The sequence below is a fragment of the Sorex araneus genome, chromosome 2, assembly GCF_027595985.1.
Source record: "Sorex araneus isolate mSorAra2 chromosome 2, mSorAra2.pri, whole genome shotgun sequence".
Classification (NCBI taxonomy): Eukaryota; Metazoa; Chordata; class Mammalia; order Eulipotyphla; family Soricidae; genus Sorex; species Sorex araneus.
This window is the reverse complement of record NC_073303.1, coordinates 94,060,496-94,084,921: the sequence shown is the minus strand read 5'-3', so window position 1 is coordinate 94,084,921 and position 24,426 is coordinate 94,060,496. Positions and strand designations below refer to the sequence as shown.

Sequence of the window (24,426 nt, the reverse complement as noted above, 5' to 3'; positions counted from 1 at the left end):
GATTCCCGATTCCTGGGTGCTGCTGTGTGTTGAGAAAGATGGACACTAACCACGCCCATGAGAACCCTCAGCCAAGACTATTTCTTCCAGCAAATGGGGCAAAGCTGGTCTCATCTACTCAGTTTCCTGGGCTGACTTTCATCTTCCTCTCAACTTGGCCAGTATTAGTACTATGGCCCATTAGATAAATAAGGCAGCTGAGGCTCCCAGAGGTGAGGACACTGGCCCCGGACACACGTGGGGAAGGCAGAGCTGCAGGGAGGGAGTGACCTTTTGGTCCTCTAAAACTTCAGATAACCTGAAGGCTTCCAATTTATGTGGCTTACTGTTGCCTTTTCATATATATATATATATATGTATATATATATATGTGTGTGTGTGTGTGTGTATATATATATATATATATATATATACATATGCCAATAAACATTCACATATAAATCAGTCACACACCCCGGAAATCTACCCCCAAATTATATCCAAGGATCCTGCCACTTGCCTGGACCTCTTCAGTATCAGCACCTCCAGTTGGAGAGCGGTTATGGCTCAGTCTTGGGACACTCTGCTCTTGCTTGCAGGGACGCGGACCAAGAAGGTCCCTGGCAGGCACAAAGAACCTTGTGCCTTGAGGATTTCAAAGATGTGAGTGGAAACAGCACGGGTAAAGAGGCGTGTGGATAAAGCACCAACAGTCAAATGATAAAATAGCTTTTTTTTTTATTCACTCTGATTGGGACCATCGGAAACGCTCAACAACAACAATAATAATAATAATAAAAGCAGAGGTTGAAGAAGGCAGACTCTCCTCCAATTATCCACCAAATGCATTCAGATGGACATCAACTGTGAACACAAACAAAAACAAAAGCCACAAGCTTGAGGTAGGGGGGAATTTGGGTTTGGGGAGCTGAAGAACTGATAAAAAGCAACAACCAAACCAAGCAAGATTGCCGAGAAAAAGTGCCTAAGAAACTTTGGCTTTGAGTCCATTCGATGAAGTGCTATCGTGACTGTGCATCCCAGGTCGGGCCTTGGGCGCGGTGTTAAAGCTGGCGGCAGGCCGTCCAGGGGCTGAGCAGACAAATTCAGCAGTCGGTTGGACCCTGGGTGGGTATGGAGGGCATGCAGGCCTGCTGCAGAAGATGCTGCTTTCAGGAAATGCAACTACCGCCAAATGCTCCGGAGCCGTGGCTGAGGAAAACGCTGTGAGTGCCCTGTGCGGACCAGCCCTGAGATGCCCTAGCATGTGCCTGTCCCTCTGACATCCCTTCTCTTGTCTGCTGAGAGGTGACACGGAGCACAGCAGGGTGGGAGAGAAGAGTTTCCTAACTTGAAGCTCGCCGACTCTCTCAAAACATGCTTGCTCAGACCCCGGGGTGGAGGGTACACCCCAGCTGTCCAGGGTGGGCTGTGGGGGTTCCCAGGGGTCTTAAGAGGACAGTTGCTGGTTTTTGGTGGCACAGCTGACACCGTGGGCGCCTTGGAGACAGTGTTTCCTATCTTTCTTCATCATCCTGGCGTGAAGGGGCCTGGGGACTTCTCTGCTCCTGTTTGGGTCACCTCGGTAACAGGCAAATCAGATGACACAGTTCTCCGAGGTCTGGTTGGTGTTGAGGTAGGACTGGTTGCCAGCAGCCCCTTTGGGGACAGTAGGGACAGGGCTGCCTGCCACCTCTCGACCTCTTGCCCTTAGTCTCTGCAACCTTCCCCGCTTTCCACTGCTCTCTCTAGTCCCCTGCTTTGGCATCTTATTTCTTTGTACCTGGCCTCACCCGTGTGGTTTGCTGGACCAATCCCATGAATCCAGAGTTTCTATTGGTTGGGTTTGGCTTTGGTTGGGAGTCACACCTGACAATGCTTAGGGCTTACTCCTGGCTCTGTGCTCAGGGATTGCTCCTGGTGGTCTCAGGGGACCACATAGGATGCTAGGAAACAAACCTGGGACAACTACATGTGGGGCAAGTGCCCTCCACACTGTACTACCTCTCTGATCCTGAGTCTCTAAAGGCATCTGTTCGAGAACCTTCTCAAGTCCTGGTCCTTGCCACCACTCCTGGCTCTAGAGGCTTCAAACCTGCCCCTCCCTTCCCACTAAAGAGGTGGACAAGGCCGGGGCGGCCAGGGGGGTGGTATTAGGGGCTGGTTTGGCTGTAGATGCTCCTGCTCAGAAATAACCAGTGCTCTAACCCACTGAAGGTTGGGATGCCACACCCCGTCTCTGGGACCTGCGTCAGTGGCCTTTTCTGCCTCAGTCTCAGTGGCGAGCATTCCCCAGGGTGGCGGCTGCTTGCTCTCTTGTCAAGACACAAGTGCACGGGGAGACACATACACTCCCACTCTGAGCCCTGGGTGACGCCCATCGGTGCATTTCATCCCAGCTCTGAAGCCTGGCTCTTATTTGGTGAAGCCACTAGGAGCCAGGAGACACACAGAGCAAACAGGGAGGTGACAGGTGGGCCAGGGCCCCCAGGGAGGCTGACCGGAGGGTGAAGCAGCAGCAAAGCACAGCCTGCAGCCTGAACCCAGTTTCCAGGTCCGGGAGATGCTGGGGAAACCTGGCTGGGAAAGGCGCCTCCGAGGCTTCAAACAAGGCAGCTGCTTGGGTTCCCCTCTACTTTGCCTGGTGCCCTCTGTCATGGTTGTCTCACCTCCCAAGTTGCCCCCCTGCCTACATTTTTATATTTCAATTTTTGGTTTGGGGGCCACACCTGGCAATGCCCAGGGGTTACTCCTGACTCTGCACTCAGAACAACTCGTGGTGTTTGGGGGGGGGTGACCCTATGGGATGCTGGGGACCACAACAGGACTGACTGCACGCCAGGCAAGTTTTACCTGTTGTACCCTTGCTCCAGCCCGGAGACACTCCTGCTTTATGGGTCTTGCTTATCTTATCTGTACAAGGTGAGAGGACAATGCTCTGTGTGGAAGGCACTTCCCAGGGTGGAGGGCTGTGTGGGAGGGAGCCGGGGCTGGACCATGAGCCTGGCGCCTTGCAGCCTGGCCATGACCCGAGGCTCCCTCGGGAAGCTTGTTATGGCTCCAGGAGCCCAGAAGCAGGGTGCTGGCTCCGCCCCTGCCCTCCTGGAGCACACTCAGCTAGCAGGATCCACTGAGATCTTGGGAGGCTACACTGCAGCTGGTGTCCATGGCATTTCTTTTCCCAGCTCTGTCCCCGGGACTGACAGGCCAACTGGCAGGTGCTCATACAGGCCTTGGTCCCAAACACCGCTGTGAGCTCTGGCTTCAGGGATTGCTGCTGGCATCAAGGGCCTGGTGGCCACGTATAAGCCTCCAGGTCTCACGTTTTGGAGGATTTTAAAGCTGGAGCAGGTTTGTGTGTGTTTTCAAACATTTTTTATTTTTTATTCGCATTCGGAGAAATCTTATGAAAACATACACAAGGCAATCTGGTTCATACAGCAACAAGAAGGCTATGCAATTGTGACATTTCATTTCTAGGAATTTTTGAGTGCCATGATACCACTGGCGGCGGCTACATACCCCTAATTCCTCCTGTCTGCAGAGGGAGGCCAGGGGAGAGCAGGACGAGCCCCAGTGCGGGCAAGGAGACCCTGGTGATGCACCTTCACATTCCAGCCAGAGACACCCCCGCTTCCCCTACCGTGACTCTGGTCTTTTAACAAATGTGCTCGAAGGAAAAGAGCTTTGGTCCTGTTGAATGCCAGGACCTAGAGCCAATAACTTCTCTTCTTAGGCCTGAGACTTCACTCCCCATTCAGCCCCAAGATGCTCCCCCTGAGTTTTGGAGATTCCTAGCCCAGCATGGAATCACAATGAGGAAAGAAGAAAGTGGAGCTGGAAGCGGTCTTCGGGGGTAGATAAACACCAGCCTGACACCACAGGATCTGCCTCCTAGTGAGCTCTTTCATCCCTCCGAAGGCCCAGATCTAGGGGCTGCCTGAAAGGCTGGCTTCACGTGCTCGCCGCTCTGCTCTGCGGCGGCTGGCGGGGTGCAAGGGTAAACTTGAGGCAAACACAAGGGTCTACATCGGCATGGCAAAGTGCACATCAGGTGAGATGACTTGAAAATATGAATCAATAAATAACCAGGAAAGTGGACGCGGCAGACAGAGAACAGCAGAGGGAGCCGATGGGGGCGGGGGGCGGGGTATGAGGTATGATTTCTCCCACACTGTCAGATGTGGGCCATGCGACCACCTGCCTCTCACAGGACAAAACCGGCCAGAGGAGACCCAGGGGGAAGACAACTTGGAAGGTGGGAGGGGCACCAAATCCTGCCGGGCCAGGGCCAACGACCACTCAATGGCATCAGGATCCTCTGAGACATGCTGCCGGAGAAACCGGGAAGGAGGAGCCCTGCCAGCAAGCAATGACTGCAGGGCACAGGCAGCGGCAGGGCCTCCTCTTGGCCCCCGCTGCTCCCCTCCCAGGACAAAGGCACATGAAGGTCACCGGGGCTGCTGCATACTAGAATTTGAGTCGGAAAAGAAGGATTCCTCCAGAGTACCCCGGCGGGAGAGACGCGGCAGGACTCAGAGGCTCCAGGCCGGCGGGGGGGCGGTGGGGCCCTGCTCCTGGCCACCTGGCATGAGCTTTGGAAAGGAAGAGTGAGGGGTGCAGCCGCCCCAGGGGTGAGGGGCCAGGCGTCGTGCAAGGAGAGAGATCTTCTCATCCTCTGCGTCCACCACACTCTGCCCCACGCCGGCTGGCCTCGCTGAGGATCTTGCCAGGAGAGCCAGGGGCTGAGTCTGCAGCAAGGTCCTCAGTGGAGAGCAGACGCAGCCCCTCCTCCCGGGAGCCTGTGCTCCCTCGGGCAGAGGAGAGTCTTCAGGATGTGGTCCCCAGGCCCTGACCCCCCACCCTCCGTGGAGACTGATGCTCTTCCCCGTCCCCACCATCAAATGCCCCCCCGGCCCAGGGCAGCACAGGCCTTGCTCATTGGAGGCGGCCCAGTGCTGGGAATAAGAGACTCCTCCCCAAGGCCGGTCATGGGGCCGCCACGGAGGGGGGCGGGGTGGGCCTCAGGGCATGAGTCTCAAAGCCAGGGCAGCGTCATCTCCCGTGGAAGATATGGAGCTTGTTGATGGAGGCCAAGATGGAGGTCACATTGGACTCAAAGTCGCCATCGTGGACCCCCGTCTTGCGGAAAGCTCCTGCCGAGGGGTTGGTCTCCCAGTAGTGGTGCCAGTCCCCTTTGCTGTTCGCCCCGAAGCCATACAGGTCCACCTGCGGGCGGAAGCACAGAGGTAAGAGGGGACGGCAGGGCAAGCTCTCAAAGGGACCCTGGGAGCACAGTTTCCAAGGATTCCTCCCACCAACCCTTCTGGAGGCTCCGGGAGGGCCCCCGTGAGCCAAGTGAAGTCACAGTTGGGGAGGAGAAGGTGGGTGTCTGTGGTGGTCGTCCCCACGCAGCTCACTTCTAGTGCCTGCCGGGTCAACCTCTGCTCCCCAACCTGAGGAGCTAGAGAGAGAATGGGGAGGAGGCCACCCCAAACTCCAGCTCTGAGCCTTCCCAGGAAGACCAGAGGTGGGACCTCAAGGTCCCCAACTGACAGCAAGGAGGCAGGCAACAGGAGCTGGTTTTCTTCTCTTTCTTTTTTTCTTTTTTTTTTTAAAATGCTTCGGTTATTATTATTTTTTAATTTATTTTTTATTGAATCACCATGTGGAAAGTAACAAACCTTTCAGGCTCAAAGTTACAAAGTCTCAGTTACACAATGCTCAAACACCCATCCCTTCACCAGTGCACATATTCCACCACCAATATGGACGCTTCTCAAAAAATCAGAAATTGAGCTCCCATTTGACCCAGCGATACCACTCCTGGGAATATACCCCGGAGAAGCAAAAAGGTGCAGTAGAAATGACATTTGCTTTGGTTATTTTTTTGTTTTGGGGCCACTCCCAGCAGTACTCAGGGCTCTGTGCTCAGGGAGCCCTCCTGGCAGGGTTCTGGGGCCCTTCTATGGTGCTGGGGATCAACCCTGGAATGGCCACATGCAAGGCAAGAGCCGTAAGCCCTGTTCTATCTCTCTGACATGACCCAGACACTGGTGGGAAGTTGGCACCGCCCTGCCGGGAAACACCCGGTGCTCAACCCTTCGTGAGTCCTGAGACCTCGGGGGCCTGGATCCCACGCTGAGACGTTCTGTTAAGGACGGGCCCTGCACGCTGCCCCCGAGCCTTAAGCAGCTCCCCAAAGACCTAATCGAGATGGAAGCTGCTGTGCTGAGCTCTCTCCTGACGACAACCTGCTCCTGCGTCCCAGCCCACCGGGGCTCCCCACGGCTGCTCCTGGGAGTACCCAGGCAGCTCCCGCCGCCGCAGAAGCCCGGAGTCTGCCCTCAGCGCCTGTCCCCGAAGATCTGCTGCTCCTCCCCAAGGAGCACTCCAGCAGCTATGGAGAGGAGACGCCCACTCCTGGTCTCCGGCCCAGTGAGAGGGGGACCCCCAACCCCCCAGAGCGCCCACCTCGTCGCAGATGTGCAGCGCGAAGAAGATGGCCAGGATGCCGGTGGAGGGGTAGCGCCCGTGGCCCTGCAGCCAGTTGTCGAAGACGTACTTGATGAAGGCTGGGTGGTAGACCAGGACCTGTGTGGGGGCGGGGTGGGGGTGGGGGGGAGGATGGTGAGGGAGCCCGCCTGCAGCAGCGGCCACGGGGCACGCCCCCGTGCACAGGCCGGCAGACAGACACCGGGCTGGTGCTCCAGGGAGAGGGACAATCATCGGAATCGAGGAACGCCGGAAAGTGCAAGAGGCGAAAGAAGCCCGGGGGACGGTGGGAAAACAGCCAGTGAGGCCAGGGAGGGAGACGGGAGGCAAAGCGTAGAGGCCACAGCGGGAAAGAAGCGGCAGGGACCCCCTGGCTTCACCAGTCTGCCCGTGTGCCCTGGGTAAGGAGGAAGGCATTCCGGCACAGAGCAGCGCTTCCCTCTCCCGGCGACACAGGGGGAAGTAGGTCCAGAGGCTCAGTGACCTGCACTGTCACAAGTGGAGACGCCCTGGTGCCTAAGTCTGGCCTTCGTCCCACTGGCCCCCTGCCTTGAGTGTAGGCTGCTTTCCTGGGCATGCGCAGGAAGCCTAGTGCCAGCCTCCAGAACTGGGCAGGGGTGGTGGATTGGGCAGGTCACTGGCAAACCATTCACTGATCATCCAAATGGTAAGGTATATCCAGGTGTAGAACGATCACCCTGAAACGGGTTCCCATATGGCTTCTTCCCCCAGGGCAGCGAGACCCCAAAGCCAAGGGCTGGAGTGGAGACCTGGAAGGACTTTGGTTCTAGTCAGATCGAGAATGAGCTGTGTGTTCCTGGGAAAGCAGCTTGGCCTTTCTGGCCCTGGTCTCCCATCTTAAGATGATTGCGGCAGACAGGTCTATTTTTATCTTTTTTTTTTTTGCCCTTTGGGTCACACCCAGTGATGCACAGGGGTTACTTCTGGCTCATGCACTCAGGAATTATTCCTGGCAGTGCTCAGGGGACCATATGGGATGCTGGGAATCGAACCCGGGTTGGCCGAGTGCAAGGCAAACGCCCTATCCGCTGTGCGATTGCTCCAGCCCTATTCTTATCTTCTTTTATCCCACCTTTGTGCATGTCATGGCCAAATGCCTGCCGGGGGCGGGGATGGCAAAATGGAGGGATACTGAGCAGTCTAGAGGGGCGCATACCAATTTTGACAGACTGCACCCAAACTAGCATTGTCAGTGTGTAAGATCTCTGGCCTCTGTGTCAGAAGAGAAGGGGTGTCCTTGGGGTGGGGTGTCAGCGGGGGTGGGGTCTGCAGGGGTGGTACATCTGTGGCCAGCTTCTGGGTGAGGGTGCTAGTGGGGGGTGTGGGGGTGGAGGGGTCCTCCTTTGGCATCTCTGGGGAAGGAATGAGCGACCCCTCCTCAGCACTGGGCCCAGCCCCTCCGCGTCCAGATGCTGTAGGGAGGGACCCCGGAGGACACTGATCAGCAGAGGTCTCCACACGGCGGCTGACTCACCTTGTCCTTGTTTGCGTTGATCTTCCTGGGGACAGGAATGTAGGTGCTGTGGAGAGATCACAAGGGTCACCTGGGGAGGGGCCGGGAGGGCCGGAGCGGGGAGTTCTCAGGCCCCTCCTGTAGCAGCCACTGGACTGGCTCCAGGCCCCTGTAATCCGTCAGGGCTTCTCCTGGAAGTGGCGGGGGAGGCAACTTGCTTCCCACCACCCACAGAGAGGAGAGAGCACAGAGGGCGGACACCGCACCCTGGACTGAGACCCGATCAGGAACAACCGTCACTGGGCATCTCGCATCTCGAGAGATTCATCTAAGTAAGTAAAATTGCACCCGTGTGCCTGCAAGATGATACGGCGCCATCCACTCCACACCCTCAGATGAAGGTGGGCAAGTACCCTCACCTGCCTCCTGCTCCCCAAAGAGCCCCCCCTACCCCCCCAGCAGCCCTGCCCTGCTCCTGCAGCCCCGCCCCTCCCACCCTCAGACACTCTCCCGGAGCCTCAGATGAGGCAGCTGAAACCTAGTGGCTCCCTGGACACAGCAGCCATTTCTCCCTAGGAAGAGCAAGGGGGTTTGGCCCTGTGCAGGGTCCAGGACCCCACGACTTGAGCCAGGGCTAAGTAATATGGCTCCCTTCACCACAATTTTTTTTTTTTTTTTTTTAGTACCAGAGATCACACTCAGGAATTGGTGCATATGATGTGGACACTCTAGCATGGAGCCACATTCCCTGGTTCTATCCAGGCCCAATGTTGCATAGCAAAGCAAGGACCAATGTGAGCTTAGCCTTTGTCTGAGTGTGTGTGTGTGTGTGTGTGTGTGTGTGTGTGTGTGTGTGTGTGTGTGTGTTTTGGGGGGTGAGAGGCCCAGGAGGAACTGGAGTGGAAGGAATGGACTAGGACGTGCAGTTGCTCGGGCATCCTGGAAGGAGAGCGGAATTTACCGTAAAGGAGAGGGGCATTTCCCGGGGAGGAGAGGGGCACTTCCCGGGGAGGAGATGGGCATTTTCCAGGGAGGAAAGGGGCACTGCCCGGGGAGGAGAGGGGCATTTCCCGGGGAGAAGAGGGGCATTTCCCGAGGAGGAGAGGGGCATTTCCCGGGAAGGAGAGGGGCACTTCCCGGGGAGGAGAGGGGCATTTCCCGGGGAGGAGAGGGGTGCTTCCCGAGGAGGAGAGGGGCATTTCCCGGGGAGGAGACGGGCACTTCCCAGGGAGGAGAGGGGCACTTCCCGAGGAGGAGAGGGGCATTTCCCGGGAAGGAGAGGGGCGCTTCCCGGGGAGGAGAGGGGCATTTCCTGGGGAGGAGGGGGCACTTTTGAGGGAGAAGCAAGGCAAGAAGGCTGTGGTAGGGACGACAGGGCAGTGAAGAGAAGGGCAGTCAGTACCCAGACAGCCAGGTTCGGGGCAGGACCCTCCCCCCAGGTACCCTGAGGGGACTTACTGGGTGATGGTGCCCGTGGTGATGGCGCTCACCACCCACTCCAGGTCCAGAGTCTTGAAGGGAACCAGAATCATGCTGACGTTCTCCCCAAGTTCTCGGTAGCTCTCAGGGTACAGGAAGTGGTGGGTGGTCTTGCTCCCGACGTGGTCTTCAAAGCCAGCCGTGGGGGCTTTGTTCATCCTGCAGAAAGGAGCAAGGGTGCAGGAGTCACCTCACAGGGGCCTCTGAGGGGCGGTTTTCGCGTTGGCAGTATCGTGTGGTAGCTCGGGTGTGTCCTCCATCTTCACTGCACCTCAAATCACTTATCTGCAAAACTATCTTTTTTTTTTCTTTTTGAGTCACACCCGGCAATGCACAGGGGTCACTCCTGGCAGTACTCAGGGGACCATATGGATGGGACCATATGGGAATCAAACCCGGGTCAGCCACGTGCAAGGCAAATGCCCTACCCGCTGTGCTATTGCTCCAGCCCCTGCAAAACTATCCTTTTAAATTACAAACAAATAAGGGCCTGAAAGACAGTGTAGCAGGTAGGGCTTGCATGCAGCATACCCAGGTTTGATTTCTGACACTTTAGATGGCCCCCCTGAACCCTGCCAGGAATAATTTTTTTTTTTTTTTTTTGCTTTTTGCCAGGAATAATTTTTGAGCAAAAAGTCTGAGCACAATCAGGCACAGCCCAAAATCAAAACCCTAAAAGTGTTTTATTTGGTTTTGGGGTTACACCCAGCAGTTTCAATGCCTGTTCTGTGTTCTATGCATGGGGGTGATTCACAGTGGAGTTTGGGGGACCATGTGCTGGCACAGACAGAAGCCAGGCTTTGTGCATCAGAGCATGCACTCATCCTAGCGGTGCTCGGGGGACCATACGGGATGCTGGGAATTGAACCCGGGTTGGCCACGTGCAAGGCAAACGCCCTACCCGCTGTGCTATTACTCCAGCCCCAGCCTGCCTTTATTTTCTTCTTCTTTTTTTAAAAAAATTTTTTTTTTATTTGTGAATCACTAATTCACTAATAAAAAAATCAAATAATTTTTTATTAGTAAATCACAGTTACAAACTTATGAATTTTCATGTTTGCATTTCAGTCATACAGTGATCATTTACCCATCCCTCCACCAGTGCCCATTCTCCTCCACCAATGTTCCCAGTATCCCTCCCACCACTCCCACCCCAACCCCTACCACACCCATTCCATCCCCCACCACCCCACCCTGCCTCTGCGGCAGGGCATTTCCTTTTGTTTTCTCTCCTTTTGGGTGTTGTAGTTTGCAATAGAGGTATTGAATGGCCATCATGTTCAGTCTATATTCTCCTTTTGGCACGCATCTTTCAACCCGAGTGGATTCTCCCAACATCCTCTACTAGGTGTTCCCTTCTCTATCTGAGCTGCCTTTTCCCCCAGCATGTGAGGCTAGTTTCCAAGCTGTGGGGCAGACCTCCTGGTCCTTATTTCTACTACTCTTGGGTGTTAGTCTCCCATTCTGCTACTTTACATCCCACAGATGAGTGTGATCTTTCTATGTCTGTCTTTTTCTTTCTGACTCATTTCACTCAACATGATACTTTCCATGTTGATCCACTTATATGAAAATTTCATGACTTCATCGTTTCTAACAGCTGCATAGTATTCCATTGGGTAGATGTACCAAAGTTTCTTTAACCAGTCATCTGTTTTTGGGCACTCCGGTTTTTTCCAGATTTTAGCTATTGTAAACAGTGCTGCAATGAACATACAAATGCAGATGTCATTTCTATTATACCTTTTTTGCCTCTCCAGGATATATTCCCAGAGTGGTATTGACCAGCCCTGCCTTTAATGGCTGGTCTCAGTCTGAGATGCAGTCTCAGTCAAGTGGCATGGGTCGTTCACTGTGAGTGCCAGCTATGCTAGCTGATGGTTGAGGAAATCTAAGTTCAGAGATTTTGTGTCATACCACAGAGCTACCCAGGTCTGTGTGACCGACCTAAGCTCATCACACTATGGACCCCATGGAGGGTCCAGGGAGGCCAGGTGAAGGGCCTAAAGGCAAAAAGTCAGAGACTCCAAAATAAACTTTTCTAGAAGCTTCCTGGGCATTGCTTGGATTCCTCCCACATTCAGACACTTGAGATCCTCAAGTCACAAATGATGTATCTCTACACAATGGAATACTATGTTAGGAAAAATGAAGTCATGAAATTTGCATGTAGGTGGATCAACATGTAAAGTATCATGTTAAGTGAAATGAGTCAGAAAGAGAGGGATAGACATAGAAAGACTGCACTCATCTGTGGAATATAAAGTAACAGAATAGGAGACTAACACCCAAGAACATTAGAGATAAGTACCAGGAGGATTACTCCACAGCTTAGAAGCTGGCCTCACATGCTGTGGGAAAAGGCAGCTCAGATAGAGAAGGGAACACCAAGCAAAGGGTGCTAGGAGGGCCCATTCAGGATGGGAGATGCGGGCTGAAAGTAGACTACAGACCGAACATGATGGCCACTTAATATCTCTACTGAAAACCACAACATCCAAAAGGAGAGAGACAGCAAAAGGGAATGCCCTGCCACAGAGGCAGGGTGGGGTGGGGGGATGGGTGGGGGTGGTGGAAGGGATGCTGGGACCACTGGTGGTGGAAAATGGGCACTGGTGGAGGGATGGGCACTTGAGCATTGTATGATTGAAATGCAAGCATGAAAGTTTGTAAGTCTGTAACTATACCTCACAGTGATTCACTAATCAAAAAATAAAATAAAATAAAATAGAATGATGCATCAGAGATTACCAGATGCCCAGACAGATGTTGGGTGTGTGTTATCTTGGATTCAGGCGTGGGGAGTTAGGGGGTTATATAGTTATGCAAAAAGAATCTTAATTAGCAAAATGAGGATGAATGTTAAGGCTGAAACATGAGTTTTCAAATAAATCTCGCTCTCTCACCAGGCCTGTAGATGCCAAGCTCTCCATCCATTGGGTCCCTCTTGAATATGGGAAACTGAAGCCCATGTGGGTACCAGGAGGGGCCTGAGATTCCCTGGTAAGTCCAAGCATGCCTGGGCTGGGGGCTTCACCCTCTAACCCTGAGCCACGACATCTCTTCTACCTTGAGGGACCCTGGGTTGCCTGGCACTGCGGCACTGGGGTGAAGTCGGGGCACTCACCGAAACACGAAGTCATGGTTGTCAATCTGGGAGCCATACCAGGAATCTCGCAGGTTGCCAGAATTGCCCACGACGGCACAGCGCCGGCAGCCCATCAAACTCTTCTGCAACAGGGGGTCCGTGTTCCCAGGGACCACCTGGAAGAGCTCCATGATGGTGTCATTCAAATGACTGGGCTTCTTCTCCCCTTGGAGCCTCTGTGGGCAGAGGAGGAACGGCACAGGTTAGCCTGACTATGCCAGGTCGGGCACACGTCCCCTTTCTCCTGCTGGTAGGGAGCCGGGCATTGTCGGGACAGGCACCTCTGCTGCGGGTGCCCAGGGGTTGCTCAGGGAGGTGATAAGGAAACTGGCCATTCATTCACTCTGAATAAAGCTCAGAGAAAAGGTCAGGTGACCCGGTGTCCATCTCGCCTGCCTCTGCTCCCTCAGTTCTATCAGTCCCAAGACCACTGAGCTCCAGCCAGACCAATCAATCAGTCATTTGCTGAACACATCCTGGCTTCCACCACCTGACTTCCAAGGAGTCTGAATATTTTTTTTATTATTATTTAATTTTTTTTTAAATGAATCACCATGCGGTATAGTTACAGACTTACAAACTTTTCTGCTTAAGTTTCAGTCATACAATGGTCTGAGTACCCATACCTCCACCAGTGCCCATTCTCCACCAACAATGATCCCAGTATCCCTCACCTCACCCCCACCCCATCCCCCCCACCCTACCCCGCCTCTGGGACAGGGCATTCCCTTTTGCTCTTTCTCTCCTTTGGGGTGTTGTGGTTTGCAATAGAGGTACTGAGTGGCCATCATTCAGCCTGTGTCTACTTTCAGCACGCATCTCCCATCCTGAGCGGGCCCTCCAAGCACCCTTTACCTGGTGTTCCCTTCTCTATCTGAGTTGCCTTTCCCCCCAGTATGTGAGTCCAGCTTCCTCCTGGTACTCATCTCTACTATTCTTGGGGGTAAGTCTCCCATTCTGTTACTGTATATTCCACAGATAAGTGCAATCTTTCTATGTCTGTCTCTCTCTTTCTGACTCATTTCCCTTAACCTTATACTCTCCGTGTTGATCCACTTATATAAAAATTTCATGACTTCATCCTTTTTAACAGCTGCATGCTATTCCATCGTGTAGAGGTTCTTTAGGGATGTGGCATGAGAATCAGCTGCACCAGGAGCTTTCTGAGCTCCAGGCAGGGGCAAGCACTGGCTGCATCCTCCCTGTATAGGACTGGATCTCCCCAGGTGCAGGTGCAGAACTTTCACCTGTTAAGCCACTTGCACTTGTCCCGCTGTTAGTCCCTGCCTGCAGCTTCACATCCCATGTCTAGCCACTACTTGGATGGACTCTAATGACTCATCATGCAGCTGCCTCCTGATACACTGGCCTGTGTTTTTAGAGTAAAACCTGATGAGATTCCCAAAGTTGGGACTGAAGATATAGTACAATTAGGTAGGGTGCTTGTTTTGGATAAAATTAACTCAGGTTCAATTCCCAGCATAACACGAGGTTCCCTGAGCAACACCAGTTGTGCTCCCTGAGCACAAAGCCAGGAATAAAATATAAGCATAAATGGGTATAACCCCAAATTAATATATATATATATAATAAAGTGAAATATACATACAATAACAAATTTGTCAATAAAAGGAGGGCATTTGAATATGTCCTATAAGACAGATGGGACACAAATCCCATGAAATGAGTCAAAGGATGATGTGCTTTTCTTTCTTTTTCTTTTCTCTTGGGCAGCTGTGCTCAGGGCTTACTTCTGGCTCTGTGCTTGGGAATCATTTCTGGTGGTGGTCAAGGGGTCATACACAGTGCCAGGGATGTAGCTAGGGTCAGCTAAGTCCAAGGTAAGCACCTTGCCTGCTATACTAGTTCTTAAAATATATTTCTAAGACCCTGTGATTATTAATAATGCTTCATGGCCTCATGCCACTGCCCCCACCACTAAGGTGTCAGTGCCACCCCCTCCCCTCTGCTGGTCTCCAGGTCCCCTCCCCTCCCTGCCTCAGTAAACTCAGTTCTGTACGATGACTCTCAGCATCTGCTACTATCACGGAATTCTCTTCTGGTGTTCAGACACTAAATACGACTAAATACGAACGAAGTCTTTGGTGTTCACCCTCCCGCTTGGTCTCACTTCCCTTAGCATGATGCAGACTGCAGCTTTCCTGACAGCTGAGTCACATCCCACCACTAGTGGGGGGTGGGGGGGGGGGGAGATATAGTACAGTGGGGAGGGCATTGGCCCTGGATGTAGCTGATCAATCCCAAACACCCTTTATAGTCCACCAAGCCTGTCAGGAGTGATCACTGAGCACTGATCCGGGAGTAAGCCTTGAGGTACTGCCAGGGGTGAGGTGGGAGCAAGTGAGCTGTGTTCCTGCGATATGAATTGTAAGTCATGCCCGTGGAGCTGGTCAGACAGTCTGGTCCCTCGGAGCAGTAGCCTTGGTTTTTGCTGGGGAACATCAGAACTAGTGGTATTATACTGAGGATTTCACTGATGAGGAATACTGGCCCCCAGCTGGGGAGGCGGCTTCCAAGACTCCAAGTGAATGCCTAAAATTCAGCCAGTGCAAAATCTTCTAGATATTCGGGTTTTTATATTTTTAATGTATAAATATCTAGGCTGGGCTGGAGCAATAGCACAGCGGGTAGGGCATTTGTCCTGCACGAGGCCGACCCGAGTTCGAGTCCTCCGCCCCTCTTGAAGAGCCCGGCAAGCTACCAAGTATCTCGCCCGCATGGCAGAGCCTGGCAAGCTACCCGTGGCATATTCAATATGCCAAAAACAGTAATAAGTCTCAAAATGGAGATGTTACTGGTGCCCGCCTGAGCAAACTGATGAGCAACAGGATGACAGTGACAGTGAAATACCTAGGCTAAAGCTTAGTTTACAAATTGGGGATAGTAATAAACAATAAATTTTAAGTAATAATAAAACCATAGAATCAGCAAATTAAGATACTGCAATTAAAACTATGTGACTCTGGCCTCTCTCAAAATACCTTCTTGTGCATCAGAGTTTAATTAAAACTAATTCAATTTTATCGTGGGGTTTTCAGGGCTCAAAGCCAGCCTCTCAGCCATGGGAAACACCAGGTCTCTGAGTAAGCTGCGGCCCTGACTCTTGTCCTACTGTTCTGAGCTGGTGGGTAGCTGAAACTTCAGAGAACAAAACCCTGGGGCTAGGAGGCTACCGGTATTCGGATTTTCTTCCTTTGAGGAAGGAGGATGCAGAGGAGGATTGAGCCACAGCCAGTGGTGCTCGGGGCTGTTCCCAACTCTGCTCAGCAGAGACGCCTGGAGGTGATCAGGGGACCATATTCAGCACTGGGAACAGAACTGGGGTTGGCCACATGCCAGGCCAGCATCTGAGCCCTGCATGATCTCTCAGGACCCTGGTGTACTCTTGCTTCCCAGCCTTCTGTGATGACGATGCAAGGTAGCAGGGCTCGAATAAGACACAGATAGAGGTCTGCCTGCACAGAGGAGGGGGCGTGAGAACAGGGCACAGGCTGGAGATTAACATCTACTCTAGCAGGCCGGGGCAAGGGAAAGAACATGAGCTAGGCCTGAGAGGTCAATATAGCTTTCTTTTTGTTTGTTTATTTATGTATTGGTTTTGGTGCAACACCCTGCTGTGTTCCGGGGTGACTCTTGTCTCTACACAGAGGAATTAGTCCTGGCAGTGCTTGGGGGGCCATATGGGATGCCAGGGATAGAATATGTGTAAGCCAGGTGCAAGGCAAGTGCCCTACCTGCTGTACTATTGCTCCGGCCCTCAACACAGCTTCGTATCTACCCCATCCCACCCAGTGAGGCTCTGGGGGAGGATTATCCACTCATGAGACACTGTAGCCAGTCTTCTGGCCTTCACATCCCACCTATAACTGTGATGGAAAGATTCACCCTTCCCTGCCCACTAAACTCTCTCTCTCTCTCTCTCTCTCTCTCTCTCTCTCTCTCTCTCTCTCTCTCTCTCTCTCTCTCTCTCTCTCTCTCTCTCTCTCTCTCTCTCTCTCTCTCTCTCCCCCTCCCATGCCTGGTAGACCAGCCCCTTTTGCCCCTCAAGCCCAGAGGCAGGATGGAAGTACAGCACCCAAATGTTAATTATGCCTCGGCTCTGGAACGTGCCAATGCCCCTGAAACTAGGTCTCTAGTCTTGTACATGGGTTTTACATGCTGGGGTCCTCATGATGGAACTCCTGCTCCTCTGCCTCAAATGTTCATAAAGCTTCAGCTCAGACTCTGCCTTGGTTCTTCTCACTCTTGATCCATGGCCTCTGTGAGCAGCACCCAAACCTCTGAGAGGGCAAAAACCCCTGCCCTCCTGCTCCATCAACTGCCCAGAGTCCACTGCACATGGAGGGGAGGGCGTGGGAGATGGATACAGGCCCCAGCCTGGGCCTACGGCTTGTCATCCGAATCCCTTTAGATCAGTGTTCACACCCGCATACTTTTTCAGAGTGACCTATGAATGACTCAGTGGCTATACCCATGGCCTCATGCGTGGCACCCATGTTCCATCCACAGATTTGTGGCATGGCATGCTCCCTCCAGTCAACACACAGCCTTCTCACAGCTCAGGCAATGCCAAAGCCTGGAGTGTCATGCCTCCAACATCCCCCTGGACCACTCTTTTCTATCCTTCATGATGAGTGTGGCCATCTCTTTCCAGGGAAGATCTCTCTTCTGGGCCCACTTCCCAAATGGCACAGATCCTAGCTGGGAACTGACTCCCCTTCTCTGCCAGCTACCCCTGCACCCAAGAAATGGAAGACCAACTTTCCATCTCAATATTCTGGTGCTGGTGTGTTCATCTTCCCCTTCTATTTAGTTTGCATTCAGTTACTGGGAGGGTCTTGCAAAAAACTAACTACATCAGATCATCAACATCCAGGACTGAAATTTGAACGGGCTTAGAACAAATCCCAGACTCCTCACTGAGCATCTTTTCTGCCCTCAGGCCCTGCTGGTGTCACCCTGTCCTCCTTTACAGCCACATAGGCTTCTCTCTGCCTCCAGTACTCAGATCTCACCCCAGGACTCTTGCACATACTACGTCTGAGACCACAAGCATGCACTTGACATTGCTTTGTATTCACAGAAGCTTTCTGGTGCCTTCCGTCTTTGGGTCTCACTTCAATTCCTGCCTCTTCAGAAACCTTTGCTGTGTACCACCTGAACAGAGATTTGCCTCCAAGTTTCTCTGTTAAACACATGTTTGCTCTTCCTCAGGCCACCCCCTATACCTTCCACCCCCAACCCAAGCCTATCTTACTCTTTTCTTTACTGTATATCAGTTTCTCACTGGAAGAATATAATTCTAGGAGAGTAAGGATCTGGTTTCTTTGTAGCATATCAATAGCTGTAGCTACCCCCAAAAGACATGCCCAGGTCCTGGACCCCAACCTCTGAATGTGACTTTATTTGGAAGCGAGAATGTTTATGTTCACAGAGGTCACTGGTCACTGAATGAGAGATCTCAGCTGAGACCTCTTTGGATATGGGTTGGGCCCTGAGTTACAGGTAGGGAAAGACAGATTCAGACAAGAGGTCATGTAAAGACAAAGGCAGAGAGGAGATAAATGTACTCACAAGTCAGGAGATTGTGCTGGCCACCCTCAGAAGCCAGAAGTCAGGCCTGGAGGATGAGCCATGTCCCCACACACTTTTATCTTGGAAATCTGCCACCTCCCTCCACAATTTTGAGCCAATGAATTCCTACTGCTTTAAAGCATCAAGCTAGCTACAATCGGTCATGGAAGACACAGAAAGTTAATATGGAACCTTTGGCTCTGACTTACACATCGAGACACATTCAGAAATGCTATGGTTTGAGGCCAGAGAGATAGTAGAGCAGAGACAGTGGAGCGTGCCTTGTTTATAGCCAACCAGGTTTAGATCCCCAGCATTCCATTTGGTCCCCTGAAGAAAGAAAGAGGAAGAGAGAGAAAGAGAGAGAGAGAAAGAGAAAGAGAGAAAGAGAGAGAGAGAGAAAGAAAGAAAGGAAGAGAAAGAGAAACAGAGAAAGAGAGAAAGAGAGAGAGAGAAAAGAGAAAGAGACAGAGAAAGAAAGAAAGAGACAGAAAGAAAGAAAGAGAGAGAGGAGAGAGGAGAGTGAGAGGGGAGAGAGAGAGAGAGAGAGAGAGAGAGAGAGAGAGAGAGAGAGAGAGAGAGAGAGAGAGAGAGAGAGAGAAAGTCGATTGGGTTCCACCAGCACAAAAAGCAAATATTGGCATAAAGTGAGCATCCCAATAAAGTGAGTTGCAGACCTTAGTTTTCATTTCCTGGTGCATATAAAAGTCATGTCTCGGGGCTAAGGGGAGAGCTTGTGACTTAAGGGTGCATGACTGGCATGCACAAGGCCCCCCCATGTTTGATCCCCGGCATCCACAACTCTGAGCATTGCCGGTACAGCCTTGGTGACCCTCTGCGCACTGCTTGGGAGGGTGAAAATGGAACAGCATTAATTCTAGTTTGAGTGTACCATCATACGTGTGCAATAGTGTCTGAAGCACAATGTCCCTGCTTTAATGTGACACAGGGACAGGAAGTGAGCACAGGCTCCTGGAAAAATGGCCGCAACAGACTATCTGGACACAGGCCACAAACCTGCAATTTGTACAAAAGCACAATGATGGGTGACAGGCAATAAAGCGAAGTGCGTAAGCGGCGGCCACAACTCTCGGGGGTCTGTGGCTGGATGGATGAATGACCCATTCTGCTAAAAGCACCTGTCAGGGCTCCCCAGTGCATTGCAGCCTAAGCCTTTGATTTTGGGACGCCCACTGCTCTCCTGCCAGCCCTCTCTCCCCACCCCTCACCCCGCCCCATCAGCCCCAGCTCTCACCAGCCACCACCTGTAGGTGTCTTCCTCTAGAAAGGCGTTCTGCAACGTCAGCAGCGGTGGTATGGACCTGTTGAACCTGCTGTCGAACCAGGGCGAGAGCCCTCGGTCCTCGATGCAGCGCGCACAGCTGCAGCCCTTGTACGGGTACTTCAGGAACCTCATGAAGTCCGAGAGCTCCTGCATCAGTTGCTTGGGGAGCCAGGTGTTGGGGACCAGGATGAGGGACACGTTCAGGCAGAAGGAGGTAAAGAAGATGAGCAGGACCAGGAGGGTGAGGAACTTGAGCATCCTTTTCTTCAGACTGGCCATGGTGGCTCTCTCCTGTCAGGGGGCCCCTCCTGCTGATGTGCTGGACACACGGATGCTGGCTGGGGAAGGAATTCGGAAGAAAAAATCCCAGTGCTGAGACACAAATCACAAGGTCCGGCAGGGATTCCTGGGGGTGGAGGAGAGCGTCGGGCCTGCTCTGGCTGCCCTCACACCCACTGGGCAGGCACACGGACCTTCACAGATGACAGTCGGGTGTCGAGAGGATGGCTCCTGTTGGTTTGGCTCTTTCTTTTGTAGATAATTTACCTTTTCAAGAAATAAAATAGCTGGCTGTGTCTGCAACCCTGGAGCAGCAGATCTGGTCTCCCGATGAAACTTGAATCAGGCTAAATTCAGGATTTCCTTTCCCATCGGAGGGGCTGTGACAGTTCGGGGTCGCCAGAGGGTAAAGAAGGGTGAAGGCTCCGGATCGGGGATCCTTCGCAGAAATCCAACAGAGCCGTGCGGTTAAGCAGTCTTTTCGGTGAAGGCACTCACGGTTGGTTGTCTGTCATCTTCACAGCAAAGGGGCAAGAAAACAAGTTAACACCTCTATTAATTTACAAAAACAAAACTCCATCCACCCTCCACCCACTCCAAGACAAGGACTCAAGTCTTCCCTGCAGCGGTCAAGGTTGCAGACAGCTCTGGGGAACAAATTTGCCCTCGAGGAGATAGAGACTGTGCGTGCATACGACAGGAAGTAAACACCAATTCCACACAGCTGCTAAGGGGCACAGAGACATCCCAGCCACCGTTTCTGCAGTCAGAGCTTAGGACACAGAAAGATTCGAGGGAAGTCTGGGAGCTAAACCCATGTGAAGGGACGGAGCAATGCGGAGTGAGGGAGCAATGCACAAAGAGCGCATGGAGCAGCCACCACGTTCTCACTCCTTCGTGCTCCCCTGGACTCAGGATTGCAATGAAGTGATATGTTCACTCCTCGGACATTTACCCAAAGAAAAACCATTTCCTTTTTTTTTTTTTTTTTTTGCTTTTTTTGGGTCACACCCAGCGATGCTCAGGGGTTACTCCTGGCTTTGCACTCAGAGGAACCACTCCTGGTGGTGCTTGGGGGACCATATTGGATGCTGGGGATCGAACCCGGGTTGGCCGCGTGCAAGGCAGACGCCCTACCTGCTGTGCTATCACTCCGGCCCAAGAAAAACCATTTCCCATTCAAAAAATGATATGTGTGCTCCTTTGTTCACGGCAGCACAAAAGCCAAGGCTTGGAATCCACCTCGGAGCTTTTGCTCACTGACTGCAGAGTGAATAAATGCACTGTGGTCTCTCAGCTCAGTGAAGTATGTCCCTACCATTACGAGGACACAACTGTGTCTTTCGCATCGTCATCGAATCCATGATTCTACTTGAATTGAGTAAGGAAGAGCAAGACAACCGCTGACTGTGGAATATGGATAATGAAGGGAAATGAACTGGCAAGGAACAACAAAGCTAACTCTGGGTCTCAGTGAAAACTATCTTAGTGACCACAGGGAAAGTAGAGAGGTGAAGGATGAAGAGAGGTATTGGGTGTAGGTAGAGAACTGGAACTTTAGTGCTGGCGACAATGACACATACTCACGAGTGGGAAATTAAACTCCTGAAATTCCATACTACTGTAAGCTAATGATGAGTCAATAAAAATTAAAGTAAATGGTACGCTCAGGAAGTAGCTGTCTTCCTCCTGCCCCAGATTCCAAATGTGCCCGTTACCCTCTGTTTATAGAGAGGACTTCACATGGTTCAGGCCACAGCCTGGTTTTCCAGCTGTGGGGTGTCAGGCCCATGGCTCGACCATCCAGCTCTTGGTTTCTCCCTCTGTAAAATGGGATAAAAATACCTCCACTCACAGAATGTTAGGAAGATAGGATGGTAAGAGAAGGGTATCTACCAACAAATCCATACCAAGTAGGCCAGAGGAAAAGTTTTCACCTGCAGGCCAAGGTGTTGGCAGGTGTACAAAGACCAAAAGCCACATGTTTAACTCTGTCAGGGGTCATCATTTACATTATTTTCAGTGTTTGAATAAACATTATTTATTCAGACACTGAAAAATAAAGTCTCTTGACGATCCAGTAAGTTAGTTGTTACTGTCACTGTCATTGTCATCCTGTTGCTCATCAATTTGCTCGAGTGGGCACCAGTAACATCTCCATTGTGAGACTTGTTTTTACTGTTTCTGACATATTAAATACGCCACAGGTAGCTTGCCAGGCTCTGCTGTGCGGTTGGGATACTCTTAGTAGCTTTCTAGGCTCTCCCGAGAGGAATGGAGAAATCAAACCCGGGTCAGCCTCGTGAAGGTCAAATGACCTACCCGCTGTGCTATCGCTCCAACCCTAAGAGTTCACTAGGATAGTATATTCAAGTGTATCTGCTTCTTCAGAAAATCGTCTACTACCCACTATATAGTAGTTTTCTGTTTGTACACTGAAGAAACTGAGATTCAAAGTATTAAATGACTTGCCACAGGTCCCAGGAAAAGAAGGAAGCAGAGTCTCATTCCAAACTGAGCCCTACCCCTCACACCCCCCACACTCCCATACATTCCAAGCACCCGAGGGACAGAGAGAGAAAGAGGAGTACACTCATTCAAAGAAAGCAGACACTGGGGGCTGGAGCAATAGCACCTGGGTAGGGCGTTTGCCTTGCACGCGGCCGACCCGGGTTCGATTCCCAGCATCCCATATGGTCCCCTGAGCACTGCCAGGAGTAATTCCTTAGTGCAAATCCAGGAGTAACCCCTGTGCATCGCCGGGTGTGACCCAAAAAGAAAAACAACAACAACAACAACAACAAAGAAAGCAGACAGGAATTTCCTAAATGCCGGTAAAGCCGCCCCCAGACTTCACGAACTTCCGAGAGCCTCTGCAGAGTAAACCATGTTCTCAGCTTTGCTCCCTAGCACATCCATTCCTCATTCAGTTTTGCCAGGACCCCTTCATCCCTATTTGTCCAATCAATTCTTTCCCTTCTCCAACGTTTCGATGGTTATGAAGTCGGATAGTTTCCAGAAAGAGTGAGCACCGAAGGGGGATTGGTTCCCTTTGGGTAGAAAGAGGAAAGCTCAAAACCAGATTAATTCAACAGTATCTTCCTGCAGACACCTGGGGCTTGACACGTGCTGCTGGACGTATACATCAACCTCCACTTGCCCTCTGCTCACACCCCTGCCCCCTCCCCCCACCTCCCCCCACCTCCCCCCCCAAACACATACACCTCGCACTGCCCAGGCACCACCAGCACCTGGCCAGGCCATTTTGATTTGTCTCCAACTCATCTTCCCCCTTCACAACAATCTTGCCTGGCATTTGGAACCCAGTGGCATTCACGGTTCTAGTTCCCAGGGGCCTGTCTGCTTCTCCCGCCAGTTTGTCGGTGAGTTTAATTCTCCTACTTGGCCAGCAGAGGGCTCCACTTTCCCACAGTAACCGGCCCGGAGATGGGCGCTTTCTGATGTGCCCTTCAGACTATCCCTGGCAGAAAGAACTCTGCTCTGTTCTGGTCCTATACTTTATTTCAGGCAGAGGTCAAGGTCATACTGGCCAAGGGCCAGCCTGATGGTGTTAAATCTCTGGCAGAGCCTTTGTCTTGACTTTCAGTGATGTGGAAGAATACATAGCCATGACGGTGTCAAACAGATGACGTGGAACTTGACGCAGGGCAACTGACCCACAGAGCCCTGTGGCTACCCCTGAGGGGCCCCTGCCCTCGCAGTCTCCCCTGTGCAGGAAGTCCATCCCATCCTGCTTGGCAGAGGGACGCTCGTTCATTCTTATTTCAGGGCGTGGCTGGAGCTGACTTCTGTTTGGATGGCCAGGCCTCTCAGGGTACACCCAGTGCCCAAGCCCTACTCTGCACTACTTGCCGCTGTCTGCCCCCTGGGGATAGAGAATCAGGGTGGGCACTCCACGGGAAGAGAAATCCAGTCTAAGTGCTGGAGCCCTGTCACACGGCCTTTCACAGGGCATTACAATCAAGAGGCAGAAATGAATGAAGGCAAGGGAAGGGCTGACAGTTGGGAGAGAGCTGAGAGAAAAAAGAAAATGCATAGATTCAGAAGACTCTAATTCTTACTAGATGTACCCCCCCACCACCATTTTTGTTTGACCATGAGCAAGTTTCCCGCCTTCTCTGAACCATTCCTGCAAGTTGAAAATGAGGCTATAAGCAGAGCTTTAACTCACTTCTTGGAACTGTCAGCCAAGAAAAGTCTGTCCGGCGCTGGAGCAATAGTACAGCAGGTAGTGCATTTGCCTTGCACGCAGTTGACCCCGAGTTCAATCCCTGGCATCCCATTATGGTCCCCTGAGTACCGCCAGGAGTAATTTCTGAATGCACAGCCAGGAGTAACCCTTGAGCATCACTGGGTGTGACCCAAAAAGCAAAAAAAAAAAAAGAAAGAAAGAAAGAAAAGAGAAGTTGGTCCATTTTCCCAATCCATTGACTCGCCTATTTTTCTGGAGTCTAGTCTGGCTGGGAGTTGAAGATTCCGTGGTGAGCATTTCCTAGATGCCAGAGCCTAGAGCCCTGGGGAGAAAGGAGGCTGGCACAGTGCGACTGGGGAGAGCAGTGAGGGGAGGATGGGCAGGGCCTGCAAGGTCATGTTCAAGACTGTTTTCATGGGGCAGGATCTGAGCAAAGAAGTGACAGGGCCTCCCCACATTTCTTCGCAATGAGCAGGGTC

General features: G+C 52.1%; 1 protein-coding gene across 1 annotated transcript in view; it reads right to left on the bottom strand.

Moving 5' to 3' along the window:
• Window positions 1-700: 700 nt before the first annotated feature.
• ST3GAL1 (ST3 beta-galactoside alpha-2,3-sialyltransferase 1) overlaps window positions 701-24,426 on the bottom strand; it is a 122,375-nt gene continuing 98,649 nt past the window's right edge. The window contains exons 3-8 of the mRNA XM_055127025.1: window positions 19,426-20,249; window positions 12,555-12,751; window positions 9,407-9,586; window positions 7,970-8,015; window positions 6,454-6,573; window positions 701-5,208 (exon numbers count right to left, since the gene is read on the bottom strand). Of these exons, the coding sequence (XP_054983000.1) occupies window positions 5,035-5,208; window positions 6,454-6,573; window positions 7,970-8,015; window positions 9,407-9,586; window positions 12,555-12,751; window positions 19,426-19,734 (1,026 nt within the window). The 5' untranslated portion in view covers window positions 19,735-20,249 and the 3' untranslated portion in view covers window positions 701-5,034. The remainder of the gene's footprint in view (window positions 5,209-6,453; window positions 6,574-7,969; window positions 8,016-9,406; window positions 9,587-12,554; window positions 12,752-19,425; window positions 20,250-24,426) is intronic.